Raw genomic sequence first — 14,080 nt, 5'->3', positions numbered from 1 at the left:
GAGCCTGGCGGTGAGCCTGGTGGTGAGCCTGGTGGTGAGCCTGCCTGGCGGTGAGCCTGCCTGGCGGTGAGCCTGGCGGTGAGCCTGGTGGTGAGCCTGGTGGTGAGCCTGCCTGGCGGTGAGCCTGGCGGTGAGCCTGGCGGTGAGCCTGGTGGTGAGCCTGGTGGTGAGCCTGCCTGGCGGTGAGCCTGGTGTTGAGCCTGCCTGGCAGTGACCTGGTGGTGAGCCTGCCTGGCGGTGAGCCTGGAGGTGGCCTGGCGGTGAGCCTGGCGGTGAGTCTGGCGGTGAGCCTGGCGGTGAGTCTGGCAGTGAGCCTGGCGGTGAGCCTGGTGGTGAGCCTGGCGGTGAGCCTGGTGGTGAGCTTGGCGGTGAGTCTGGCAGTGAGCCTGGCAGTGAGTCTGGCAGTGAGCCTGGTGGTGAGCCTGCCTGGCAGTGGCCTGGTGGTGAGCCTGGCGGTGAGCCTGGTGGTGAGCCTGCCTGGCGGTGGCCTGGTGGTGAGTCTGGCAGTGAGCTTGGCGGTGAGCCTGACAGTGAGCCTGCCTGGCGGTGAGCCTGGAGGTGGCCTTGTGGTGAGCCTGGCGGTGAGCCTGGCGGTTCTGCCTTCTGGTGAGATTTTGTCCTCTGAGCAGGAATGGATTCTCTGGCAAACCTGCAAGATTTTTTATTTTCAGTTCATAAATAATGAAAATGTGACTTTAAATGTGGGACCCAAACGGTTTTCTATAATCAGAGTGAGTTGACTTTTCTAGATTTTCATTGAAGTTTATGATATAAATCTGTAAGTTGTCACTTTAATGCTGACAAATTGTCAAAAAGAAGTTTTAACAAAGTTTTATCGACTCTGGTGGTTTTTATCTGGAAGACATGCGGCGATCTTCGGGGTTTGAACCCGAGGCCTTCATACATGGGATAACAGCCTTCACCCCTCCGCCTCTGCTGCGCCCAAAGAAACTCATCTTTCTTGTGTCTTTGATTTGGGAAAACAGCAGAGGTGAAAGAGTGTTCAGCCAACCATCTCCATAAATCAGAGTGAGACTCTCGGAGCGGAGAAGAAAGCTCGTTTGTTTCCCCTCCTGTGCTGCTGACGCTGCAGCCGTGATGTTCACACAGATCGGATGGCTCCCGTCTTCACAGTGAAGGATCTCCTGGATATTCCCCGCCGTCCTCCGCTGTTGACCCAGACCTGTTTACCCAGACTGCTCTCACGCTGAAAGCCTATCCGACCCGGAGTCCAGACAAAGCAGAACCTCACAGCTCCATCGATGCCTCTGCTGCCAGCAGCGGGTCAGAAACTCGCCGCTTGCTGCAGAACATTCCTGCTGCGCTGCAGCAAGATGCTTGGCTGCAACGGGATCATTAAGAACTGGAGGAAATCAAATAAACTTTATTTGCTCAAAGTGCTTTACATCATAAAAGCACAAAAATCAACAAATGAAGCATTACATTTTTCCAAGTGGCGTCGTTATACATCAGATTATTGATCAGTGTTTCATTGATTATGTTTCCATAGCAACTCTAACCAGCTGGTTTTAGTCTGGGTTTAAAGGAACTCAGGGTTTCTGCTGTTTTTCAGTTTTCTGGGAGTTTGTTCCAGATCTGTGGTGCATAGAAGCTGAAAGCTGTTTTTCCATGTTTGGTTCTGGTTCTGATCCAGAACCAGCAGGTTGATCCAGCAGCCTGTTTGCTTTGGGTTTACTCTGTTCAGCTTTGGGCCTGATGCTCTTCACAGATGGAAACAAACGCACTGAGAGCTCAGCAGAGGAACCTTGTTTTGTTTTGTGTCTGCAGCCTCAGGACGCTGGACCGACTGATGGGAACCAAACGGATTTATTTAATGTCCCAAACAGACAAATCCAGAGGAAAAACACTGAAACATCAGGACAGAAGAACAGACGTCTCCTCAGCTCCTGAATACCAACAGAAACTAAATGCCTTCTGATGCTGGATGTTTCTATGGACACATGACTTCATAAATCTGTGATCGACTCCAGGAGGCGCTCAGGAACCGAAACCAGTTTGCTCCTCTGACCCTTCAGGGTTTGACGCCAACATGCAGCATGAAAAGCTGGAGCACAAAGAGAGAATCACAGGAAGATGCAGAGCTGTTAATTCAAAACTGAATCAACACTGTCTCAAAAATAATCAATAAGTACTCCAATAAATACATTTCCCCATGAAAATAAAACAAAATAAAAAATTTAATGGGAATTTAATTGATCTGTTTCATTTATTTATTTCAGACCCAAAGCACAGAAAAAAACACTCAGTGAAACGTAAGAACATAAAACCCAAAAGCCCATGAAATGTGTAGCTATTTATCTAGATGCTTCAGCACCAGTCTTCCTTTCTCTAGATCTACAAAATCACCATGCAGCTCCCTCTGACATTCTCTGGACTTTTCTATCAACATCCAAATAAAATACATAAATACAACTCATTTACTAAATAAATACTATTTTTTTTATATTTATCTATTTTTATTTCTAGGTACATTGATTTATTTGATGGGAGTATTTACTGGTAACAGTTTTTATTTGTGTAATTTGTTGTAGTTCTCCATAGAAAGGCCCAGGATTGGAACCAGTATTTCTGCCAGCTGCAGTTCATCCGGCGGCCAGGCGGTGGCAGCACAGAGCAGCAGCTGAACTCAGTTCATGTTTTCCTTCGAGTAAACATGAACGTTTTCCATCCTAAACTTTATTTAGTTTCCTATGATTCAGGAAAACATTAGTGAGTTTTTCAACAACAGAAAATGGCCAGAGTTATTGCATGGATGCTTTTGTAAATGTAATTGTATGAAAATCTGATCTTTGTGTTGATCTTGTTCTTGTTTTCAAGAGGAAACAACAGAAAACCCAGAAGCTGCTGATGAAGACAGGAAGGTTCCTGTTGAAAGTCTCTTCAGCCTTCAGCCTGTGTGAACCTGATGAGAAGCAGGACATGAAGTGGAAACATTTTATTCCTGCTGATGTCAGCGACGCGAGCGTCTGTCCAGAGAAGATCTCAGACGGTTTCTGGAAACAACAAACGCTGAACAAAGATGGAGGAGTGAAGGTTTGGTGAACTGAAGCTGCCCTGTGATTGGCTGAGTGAACCTGTTATTGGCAGCTGAAGCCAGCGGCCCCCTGGGCGCTGCGCTGTGATTGGTGGCTCGTTTTACTTTTTGTTTCTCTTTTTGTTTCTTTATGATAATTTTGCAGTGATTTTAGCTGCTTTGTGTCATCAGCTCCACCTCTGCTCTCTATCTAATCAACCAAAGTTTCTTATTTGGTAAGTTCCAACCTTTGTTTCTACCATTTGTGGGGGGTTTTTATTTGTCTTATATTGTTGCTCTTTATTCTGAGGTTTTCCATTTTTGCCGTTATTAGCTTTTGTTTGCAGCCAGTTTTATTCTCCTGATCAGTGTTAGTCTTGAGTTCTTACCAGACTCATCTTGTTTCTTTAACTTTTGCAGAAACTGTTTTCATTCCAGAGATGAATGAAAACCAAATGCAGAGAAACCATGAAACCGGTCCGTGCTACTCTGCAGTCTTTCCAGGCTTTCTCTTGTCCTGGTCCAGTACTGCTCCAGTTGTTGCCACGGTAACTGGACTCTTGGCTCGGCGGTGACCCCTTGAGGCTTGGCCGCAGTTCAGCGGCTCCCTGTTGGACCTGGAGCCCCAGCAGCCGGCTGTCCCGCTCTGGCGGCTCTTCAGGCGGCGTTCGCCTGCAGGGCCTGAAGCGCCTCAGGAACCTAAAGAGTCTCTTTCTTTCCTAAACACCAGATCACTGATTGGAGGCTCTTTGTGTGATGAAAAGAAACTGAAAGATGAGATTTAACTTTCTGTATCTGAATAAAAGTTATGTTAAAATTTGAAATAAAATTTTTATCCTCATTGTTATTTTTTTGACTGGTCTGTGTAAGTTGATTTTATCATTATTTGATTTTTTCTTTTTTTGTCCTTTTGACAAATTTGTGTTGTGTGTAAATAAAGCTAGCTAGCTTTTTAGCATTTATCCTGGGGTCCAGCACAACTGTATCACCAATCTGTGCAACAAAAAGCTAGCTAGCTGGTGCTGGAATGCAGCTAGCATCGTGACGGTTGGCAACAGAAGAGAGCGAGTGGCAAAAACGAACGTCACTCAGCAAACTGGTAAAACCGATAGCTAGCTAGCAAAGGTAAGTTAGCGGCTAGGTACTGTAGCCTAAACTAATCACAGAAAACTTTGAATATGTCTGTGCATGACTAAAACTGTTTCTAGAAAGGACAGAGTTGCAGTAATCAATACGTTGTGAATGAGGGAAAGATGAAATGATTTCTGTTACGCAGATGGAAATATGCAGACCAGATTATGGATATGAGAGGATGAATGGAGGGAAGCGCTCAGGAATGTGGGAGTGAAGTTACCAACTTTTGATAATATAAATTTTATGCCAGTGAGGAGAATTTCAGTTTTATTGTTTCATTTGATAAAGTTGGAGGCGAACCAGGATTTTACCTCAGATAGCTGGTAAAAGTTGCAGGAGTGACTGAAGAGTTTTCACTCTGACAACAAAAACCGATTTAAAGTAAATCTCATCTTTCAGTAAATCATTAATCAGATTCTCCTGCAGAAAAATGTTGGACTTGCAGTGATCTGTTATTTTCTGTGAATTAGCTTGTTTTTAAATGCATCTTAAACTGAGTTTAGTTCTGAAGAAGATGCTTCTCTCTGTCAAGCGTTCAGGTTTGTTGTTCTTCTGGTTGCAGTCGCTCTGAGGTTTAATTATAATCTACAGAAACAGGAGGAAATGGCCTTTATTTTACACTTCGCTGACCAGGGAGAAGAACTCTGTCCAAACTATCATCACGCTTCGGTGGTGGCGCACGTTGACACGCGATCCCAGTCAGCCAATCAGAGGCCAGGACCACAGTGACGTCATCAGGTACGTAAACCGGACTCCTCTCTGCGCTGCGATGCGTTTTAACCTGCTCTACCAACTGCGCCACTGTGCAGTCCAGGATATAATTTGTGCAGCAAATTGACTTTTTATTTAACGATCACAAATCAAATAAAGCTTTCATAAATAGTGAATTAAATAATTATAAAATAACTCAAACTTATGAATTTCCTTCAAGTGGTGAACCAAAATGAACAAAATAACAAAATTGAAATTCATAAAACATTTTTGTTAACTGACATAAATAAAAATCGTGAATATAATAATCTCCATTATTTACGATTTTTATTTCAGTGTTTTATAAAACCAAAACATACTGAAATTACAGCTATAATAACCTTTGTTTTCATGTTTATGATAATTTTCAAACTGATGTGAAATTGATTATTTTTTCTCCACACAAACAGTTTAGTCAGCTGTCGGTAAATTACGGCACTCCATGCTCCTCCAGGTGGCGCTGTGCTAGTCCGCAAAATGGCGACTGCAAACTTTGGGAGCAAAGAGCAGAGTTTAAAAAATGTTTTCTTCTGTTGAGTATTCATTACATAAACAATGCTCGATGCTCATAACCACCAAACTTTGACCTTTTTGAAATCTGCACCTAAAAATGAGCCTAAATATGAAAAACTATAAAAAGTAATAATAACTAATGAAACACAGAAGACACTAATTAAAACTAACTGAAGCAGTTTAAATGAAATAAATCTTAAAGCCAAACTGAATCTGGACTGATGATGATGATGATGATGATGATGATGATGATGATGATGATGATGATGATGATGAGACTCTGAAGAGCTGATCAGTGATTGGTTGCTTATCGTTTCCTCTGATTGGACGCTGCAGCTCGTCCTGCATGAACAGACGCAGCAGGTTGTCAGCTCAGCAGCTGCTCGACCCGATCAGAACCGGGCTGGTCGGGCTCAGCGGCCGCCTCTGCCGCTCCTCCCGGGGCTTTAATTGGCCCGGAGCTCGCCGCAGGCCGCCATTATGGAGGTAGAAAAGGCTCAGCAGCACGAGGCCGACGGCTCACACACACACACACACACACACTGATAGATGGTGTGTGTGTGAAATCATGCATGCATGATCCAGGGAGTGTGTGTCAGGGGCAGTTCATGATTTGAGGGGGGTAGTTAATGTGTGCAGTGGCCTCCTGTGCAGAAGTCAGGCGTCGTCTTTAGATTATCTCTACAGGAGACAAACATGCTCAGGATTAACCAGGCAGGTCCACACACACACACACACACACACACACACACACACACACACACACACACACCTGACAGGTGTGTTGCTGTACAACTGCGCCGCAGCTGTTGGCGCCTTTAGCTCCATTTTAAAGATCCTGATCTGTTTTGTTTTCTTTAAACCGTTTCTTTGATGTTTCTCCTTTTTACATCAGAAAACAAGCAAATACTGAAAAAGCTTCATTATTTTAATTAATCTTATATTTTATCATCCCATCGGCTTTAATATAAATTGCATGAGTTTATTTTGCCTCTAGTTTCCATAGCTTAGCTTATGTTAGCTTTGATTAGTTTCCTTAGCTTAGCTAAACCCAGCCAACTTTTTTATAATTCAGCTTTTTATTTTTGTCTTTTCTCAGCATTAAACAATCAAACTGTCAATATTAGCTCATGCTGACCTTTTTAGTCACTGGTGTTACATTTTTATACAAATATATTTGAGCAGTGTTTATGCTAAGCTAAGCTAATGACCTGCTCTATAAAAACATGTTTCTTAGTTCTCTCTGTGTTTCTCTCATTTTTCCGTCTGGCTCCGTTCAGCAGCAGATGAGGCCCGTTTTCTCTAGGCGAGCTGGGAGTGGCCGCCGCCGCGGACGTCCAGCGGCGCGGAGGCTGCTGGACGTCAGGGAGCCGCCGCTGTCGTCCAACAAATCCCCTCTGCCCGGCCCACCGTCATTAGGATCCCAGCAGGGAGGAAGGGCAGGGAGGGAGGCGGGCGGGTTTAACATCTGCCCCGCTGAACCTGACTTAGACCACCAGGTAGCCCACCTGTAGCCCGCTGCCTCGTTAGGCCTGAACTGCTTCACAGCTGACAGGCCGCCTACCATCAGACCAGTCAGGACCAGAACCAGAGCCAAAAGCTACATGATACAATAAATGTGATTAGAAGTTAATCTCAGATTGAACCACATTCTCATGAAACACTGAAATAAAGTGGCACATGTTCACTGCTTCTATTCACATGGCCTGCATTTTTATTTGCACTATTTATTGTATTAAATTATATATAGTTAATACTTTATTCCTGTTATTGGTCCTTTTGGACCATGTTTTCTAAGGTTATTTTACATTTCATCCTTTTTTAAGTAGCATTCTTGCAGACAGAAAAGTTTTTCATTGGAGAAGGAAACTTGTTTGCCCATGATAAACAAACGTTGAACTTGAACTAAACCGTCTTTATTTAATACTCCTGGGTGATTCCATCGTTTAGTGCAGAATGTTAAACAGCTTTTCATTGCTCATCACTAAAGTCTTCGCTTTTCATAAACAGACTGAATTTATGCTGTTTGTAAACCAAAAATGATTTTAAAGCTGCACAACTAAATGTGTAAAACAGAAAAAATACCAAAAATACAGAGAAGCTGCTGATAGTCTGAGTGCAGAAGTTCAACATGTTGATTCTGTTGTAATAAAATCATAAACATAAATAAAATACAAAAAGGTGAAAACTGCATGGGATTTATAAAAGTACAAACCTGTTTTAATTGGGAGCAGTTTTCCTCAGAAACTAATTCTCTAAAACATTCAGCATATACAGGAGACAAGAAGCTAATCTGATATCTATAGCTAATGTTGACTAAATCTCTGTGTTTTGGTACAAAGTTAGATTACTGTCGCTAGCTAGTTAGCATCAACTAGCTTAGCTTTCTTTGTGCATCCCTTTTAAGTGACGATAAAACTGACATTTGCAACTTTTGGTCCCCTTTGTTTTACAAATTAATTCCTTTTGGTTTTTGTAGGTAAATTAAATAACAGACATTTTCTGTCACTGCCAGACAACCACGGCTCCGATTCTTCGAGTGAAATCCTCCAATAAGTTATCATAATGTAAAATATTTATGCTGTTTTTAATGTTTGTAGTTGGAGGATTTCCGTCTCGTTGTTTTGGCTGTAATTTATGTTGCATTTTTTAACTGCAAGGTTATTTTCAGGTTAACTCACCTTGAAGGGGAAGTGACTGAATCCGGCTTTATGCACAATTCTAAAATGTTTAATTCATAATCTCAGAATCGGAAGAGAACTTGATAAATCAAACTTTCAGTAATAAAAATGATTCAGAAATCCCGGAGCTGTTTGGTAATTTCTCTCATTTCCATCTGGACCAGCTGCCTGAACCGTTCTGGCTGTTTGGTTTCTTAGGATTGATTGTTAAATAACATTTAGTTGGAGCTCAATATTTAACTCAGTATTTAGTTTGAAACTGGCAGTTATAAATGAATGAACGGTGAATGAACGGAACTGATTTTGACGGACTAAATAACCAGAATCGTCCTGTTAGTTTTGACTGAACTTCACATGTTGGGTTTTAGGAGGCTACCTGTCCCCAGGTGAGTCTGACTCGCTCAGCTCTTTCTGCGCGCTGATTGGACAAGCCGGCACGTGCGTGACTGCGGGAGGTGACACCTGTTGCTGCGCGTGGGAGGAAATCTCTGCAGCTTTGCTCACACTGAACTCACATCACAGGCAGACATTCACCCGCTCACCAAAGTTTCCTCTCGTCCTGCAGCATTAGGACCAGAACCTGGACCTGGACCCGGTTCTGGTTCGGCACTGAGGATTTTTCCCGCCTCGCTTCCCGTCCCTGTGGTTCCTGGAGAGTCCGGTGCGCTTTACGCACAGCGCGGAGGAGACGCGGCGCGTTCAGGTCTGAATCTGACGGCGGTAAAGAGCTGCTCGGTTAACCGGTGGAGGAGAAGCTAAGTTCAGTCTTCAGTTTCACTTGTTTTAGGAAAAGCTTCGCCTTCAGCTCGTCAAACTGAAGATCATCCAGCAGAAATCAGCTGTCAGAAAAATTAAAGATGATTTCAGATTCCAACCTGCAAAGTCTGAACGTTCAGTTTTAAACCCAACATTTACATGAGACTTTGCTTTTAAACGTTTATTTATTATTTTATTGATGATCTTTTGTTGAGAAAGTTTGTGCTGTTTTATGACATTATTGTGTAAATTCCGTGTCAATCTCTTTAAAAGCATCAAATCTTAAGAAACGATGCTGTTTTAGTCACTTTAGGTTCACACTTGATTTAAAATCCTTCAGTAGAAGCTGCTGTCAGTGCAGGATGGAAGAACTGCATGACTTTAATCAGACTGTGGACAAACAGGCAGCCAGTAGCTCTGAGGTTATTATTAGAATGGAAGAGGGAAGGAAGAAATTAGGAATAAAAATCAGCAGCAGCCAAACTGCAAGACTTTCCCAGAAAATCAGAACTTTCTGGATATTTGAGCTTTAAATCAGTTGGCGGGTTCCCTGAACAACCTGGACTACTTTGGAACAGATTTTCTTTTCTCAGTGAAATGATGCAGTAAATTTATCATCAGTAAATGTTTATTTATTTCAGCTATTTGCAGCAATTCTGGTCTGGACTGCAGGAAATCTGGATATGAATGTCTTTATGTGACATGTTCAGCAGGTCTGCATGTCGAGGCTCTGAATGGCTCAATCTGAAGAGCACCACAGCATCATACTGCCATCGCCGGGTCTCCTGATGCACAGAGTCACTTAAAGTAAGTTATTTCATTACACAGAAGCTGATCCACTTCTGTAGAGGGAGTTCAGTTAGAGCTCTACCTGTAGGGGTCAGTGTTTCACCTTGAAAACATCCTGCTGTTTAGGCTGAATGTGTTTATAAGGAATAAATTAAACTTCTTGGTTCTCTGTGGGGGTTTCTTCTCAAGCTGTTCTTCTTCTTCTCTTCTTGGTCACTTCTTTGGCAGCGACATCGTTGGTGTTTCCATGGAAACACTGGCCTCTATGTGGGAACATGAGCATGACCCCACCGTCCTCTGTGACCTCGATGAGAGCAGAAACATGCTGTCGTCTTTGTGGGGTGAGTCAAGCTAACGCTAATGTTCTGGACCTGACCTTGACCTGATCCCGCCCCCATTTGTAATTCAGCCAATCACAGTGCAGTATGAGCAGGTCTTTATTTATTTATCAAACAGATTGATCCATTCCATTCTCTAAAAATCAAAGATCATTTTCTTCGTGTCTCGTCAGCCGGAGTTCGGTTGGTCTGATCCCAGCTGGATTCTCCTGACCTCCTCTTCCTGACCACAGGGGGCGCTGTTGTGAAGTCCAGATCTATTTAAATCATGTTTTAAATTCAGATTCTTCATCCTGCCAGCAGGGGGCAGGGTTTCTGTACTTAGATTAAACGTTTTATTGTCTTACAGTAAAAATCAGACTTGAATGTTCAGTCAAATCCAACATGGTCACGTTATTAAAACCTGTCGACTTTAGAGGTTTTGTTTGATCATATGAAGGATTGTTTTTGATGATTACATCATTTCCTGTGTGTTTCTGTCAGAATCCAAGTGTGCTTTCACTCCCTCTGCTGGCCTGATGTGGACACAGCAGCTCTCGCCTCACCTCCAGAGGAACAAGCAGGTAGACAACACCTGTTTACTGTCAGGTTAACATCAAGTATCATTCAGATTTTAGTTCTTATTCACTTTAATACCTGCAGTTAAACCAGAAAAGAGATCAGAAATCGTCGTTAAATAAACTGAGTGCAGATCATTGAAGATCTGGACCAGTTTTCAGTTTGTTTCTGGCGCTCATGATTCTTCTTGTGCTTCCAGCTGCAGGATGCGCTGCTGCAGAGGGAGGAGGAGCTGGCCAGGCTGCAGGAGGAGAACAGCAAACTCAGAGGATTCCTCAGTTCCTCTTTCGTAACGAACCTGCAGGAAAAAGCGAAGGTGGGTGATTGGACTGAGCCTGTAGTGAGGAAGGGATTACAGTGATCCCTCGCTATAACGCGTTTCACCTTTCACCATCTCGCTGCTTCGCGGATTTTTTTGTGCAGTTTTTTTCACAGTGCATTGTGTTCTGCGTCCTGATTGGCTAAACAGTCTCCGAGCTCCTTCTCTACCTGTGTGGCAATACAGTATTTAAATATAAGTAAAACAGATTGGCCATTCAGGAGATGAAAGCAGAAAACTTTGAATGCCAGCTGGAAAAAACTGTAGCCAGAGGCAGCAGAACCCGACCGGAGGCTCGGTTGACGAGATCCGTCGCTCTGCCGTAGATCCAGCTGTGAATCTCTGGGGCAGGTTGGAGGAGACGCTTTAATGACACGACTCCGGATCACATTAAGGCCCGATTGATGAACATCCGCTGACCTGAAAACAGGTTTTGTTCTTCGGTCTTAATGTAGAGTATTTATTTATGCTGTATAATAATTGTAAAAACTAAAGGTAACTACTTTGCGGATTTCACTTATTTTCGGAATGCAACCCCCACGAAAAACGAGGGATCACTATACTGAGGTTCGGATGTCCGGTCTCAATGTGTGCTGCAGATCTGGAGAATCTGCAGCACACATTGAGTTTTGACTGAGGTTCCTGAGGCTTTTAGTTTTGGGACAGAAAAGCTTTAAGGATCGGTGTGTTCCCAAAGGAAGAGCTGTGTGTCGTGTAGGTCAGTGGTTTACAACTCCAGTCCTAAGCATCAGTTTCCTGAAACGCTTAGATTGGAACCAGAACTCCATCATCTGCTCCACCTGCAGCTGCTGTGGTTCTGAGTCAAACCAACCTGTTCCCCTCCTGGCCTGTGGGGGCGGTGCACCAAGAACCACTGAAGGAAACGACACAAAAACCTCTGAAGACACTGAGAGCAACTTCCTTCTTCACCAGATGGAAACAAGATGGAGGCGTCAGATTTTAGTGTTGGAGGACTTCTCTTTAGTCTTTGGCGAAAGACCAGGAGCCATTTCTGCTGCTAGCGCTAGGCTAGCATGTTAGCTTTGGTTGTATTTACCCAGAATGCCCTGTTCTGTAGTCCACTTCCTATTTTTGGAGCGGTCTCTGGTCCACTTGGCATTCACATTCAAACCAAACTTTGGTTCACTTTGACCGAACCCAGGCCGAGGTTTGGAGGGCCAGAGGTCAAAGGTCAGTTAACATTCACAACCAAACTTTGATTGCCCAAAGAAACCTTAGACAGAGATTCCCTTCTTCTGAACCTCCAGAAAAATGTAAATAAAGATATTTAGAGCACAGAAGGATGAAGATAAGGCAACACAGAAACAACCACTCACACTCATCCTTAAGGACAATTTATATAGAACCGTTAGCCTAGCAGTCATGTTTTAGGACCGAGGGAGGAAGCTGAGAGACATGAATGCTATCTGAGTCTGTCTCATCTGTTCTGCATCACAGAAACTGACAGCAGACAGGAGGAATCTGAAGAGAAACCAGAGCAGCTTAAATCATGAACCCTCCGAGGTCAGAGGTCGTCCGTTCTCCAAGCAGATCACTAAGAGAGTCTGCCGAAACCTGACTGCTGAGTTCTGCTCTGAGTCCTCTGCCAGGTCAGCCTCTCCAGAACCAAGCCTGGATCTCTGGGTGCTGCGAATGTTGGGCCTGAAGGACCAGAACACCATCGATACGTCCAGCGAATCAGAGTCCAGCTTAAAGGATCTGGTGTACTGCGACGCCTTTGGTTCTCCGGTGTCCACTCCATCCTCTGTCCACAGCTACTGCCAAACCGCCGCAGGGGAGACGGACCACCCGTCCTCTGAAGGCACCTTTCCTGCCAGGCCAGCACCAACCTGCTCCGGACCTGTCGGAGCCTTGCCTAGCTCTGCGCTGACAGAGATCTGCTCCACCAGAGGCGTTCAGCTGCTGGAGTCCAACTGGACTCCAACCGAGCAACTCTGCTTCACCTCCAGGTCGTCTTCCGGTTCTGTTCTGAACAAATCTCAGGTGTCCTCTAGTGGCTGCAGCGCTATGTCATCACAGTCGCTTCACAAACCGACAGATTTGGCTTTCAGCATGTCCCTCAGTCCGTCCAGCAGCGTGAAGACACACAGCTTCCCCCAGGGACAGGCCTTCATCAGGAAGGACACGGGGGGCCGGTGGAACTTCACATGGGTTCCCCGACAGGAACCATAGCTGACACGGAGGAACTGTAACCGGCCCGAAGGAACCATAACCGACCCGAAGGAACTGCATCTGACCCGAAGGAACCGTCACCGACCTGAAGGAACCGCAATTGACCCAAAGGAACCGTAACCGACCCGAAGGAACCGCATCCGACACGAAGGAACTGCATCCGACCCGAAGGAACCACATCCAACAGGAAGGAACCATATCTGACCCAGAGGAACCGTAACCGACCCGGAGGAACACGAAAGAACCATATCTGACCCGAAGGAACCGCAACCGACCCGAAGGAACCGTAACCGACCCGAAGGAACCGTAACCGACCCGAAGGAACCGCAACCGACCCGAAGGAACCGTCACCGACATGAAGGAACCGCAACCGACCCGAAGGAACCGCATCCGACCCGAAGGAACCGCATCCGACCCGAAGGAACCGCATCCGACATGAAGGAACCGCATCCGACATGAAGGAACCGTCACCGACATGAAGGAACCGTCACCGACCCGAAGGAACGTCACCAACCCGAAGGAACCGTCACCGACATGAAGGAACCGTCACCGACATGAAGGAACCGTCACCGACCCGAAGGAACGTCACCGACCCGAAGGAACCGTCACCGACATGAAGGAATCGTCACCGACATGAAGGAATCGTCACCGACATGAAGGAATCGTCACCGACATGAAGGAATCGTCACCGGCATGAAGGAACCGTCACCGACCCGAAGGAACCGTCACCGACCCGAAGGAACCGTCACCGACCCGAAGGAACCGCATCCGACCCGAAGGTTCCCCCTGCAGGAAGAGACACCTGCTGTCTATAAAGTTACTCAATTAAAACCTAACAGCAATAATTTGGATTATTTCATTTGAACAAGAGTAAAAAATGGGGATCAGTTTTTCAAAGTCTGTTTTCATGATGGTAATCAATTTATAAATGTCAGATTCAAACAAAAATATTTAACAATTTAATTAGCTCCAAATTAAATACTAAATATTTAGTTCCCACCCAATTATTTAGTGA

General features: G+C 44.7%; 1 protein-coding gene and 1 long non-coding RNA gene across 4 annotated transcripts; both read left to right on the top strand.

Moving 5' to 3' along the window:
- Window positions 1-2,591: 2,591 nt before the first annotated feature.
- Window positions 2,592-3,874, top strand: LOC103150892 (uncharacterized). The gene is made up of 3 exons (XR_477599.2): window positions 2,592-2,730; window positions 2,839-3,270; window positions 3,455-3,874. It is a non-coding gene; the product is annotated as an uncharacterized LOC103150892 (long non-coding RNA).
- Window positions 3,875-6,714: 2,840 nt separating this feature from the next.
- gmnc (geminin coiled-coil domain containing) lies at window positions 6,715-13,910 on the top strand. 3 transcript variants are annotated; one of them, XM_007570664.2, is made up of 7 exons: window positions 6,715-6,930; window positions 8,678-8,815; window positions 9,582-9,675; window positions 9,886-9,998; window positions 10,479-10,558; window positions 10,753-10,869; window positions 12,331-13,910. In XM_007570664.2, the coding sequence occupies exons 4-7, from the start codon at window positions 9,905-9,907 to the stop codon at window positions 13,063-13,065; spliced, it is 1,026 nt and encodes a 341-aa protein (XP_007570726.1). In that variant the 5' UTR covers window positions 6,715-6,930; window positions 8,678-8,815; window positions 9,582-9,675; window positions 9,886-9,904; the 3' UTR covers window positions 13,066-13,910. The 3 variants fall into 3 exon arrangements, with proteins under 3 accessions (XP_007570726.1, XP_016536478.1, XP_007570727.1); XM_016680992.1 differs by having other exon boundaries at window positions 9,579-9,675; XM_007570665.2 differs by lacking the exons at window positions 6,715-6,930; window positions 9,582-9,675; window positions 9,886-9,998 and having other exon boundaries at window positions 8,787-8,871.
- Window positions 13,911-14,080: the final 170 nt, after the last annotated feature.

The sequence above is a fragment of the Poecilia formosa genome, unplaced genomic scaffold (genome assembly GCF_000485575.1).
Source record: "Poecilia formosa unplaced genomic scaffold, Poecilia_formosa-5.1.2 Scaffold265, whole genome shotgun sequence".
NCBI lineage: Eukaryota > Metazoa > Chordata > Actinopteri > Cyprinodontiformes > Poeciliidae > Poecilia > Poecilia formosa.
The sequence above is the reverse complement of the archived record's forward strand: the minus strand, read 5'-3'. Positions and strand labels throughout refer to the sequence as shown.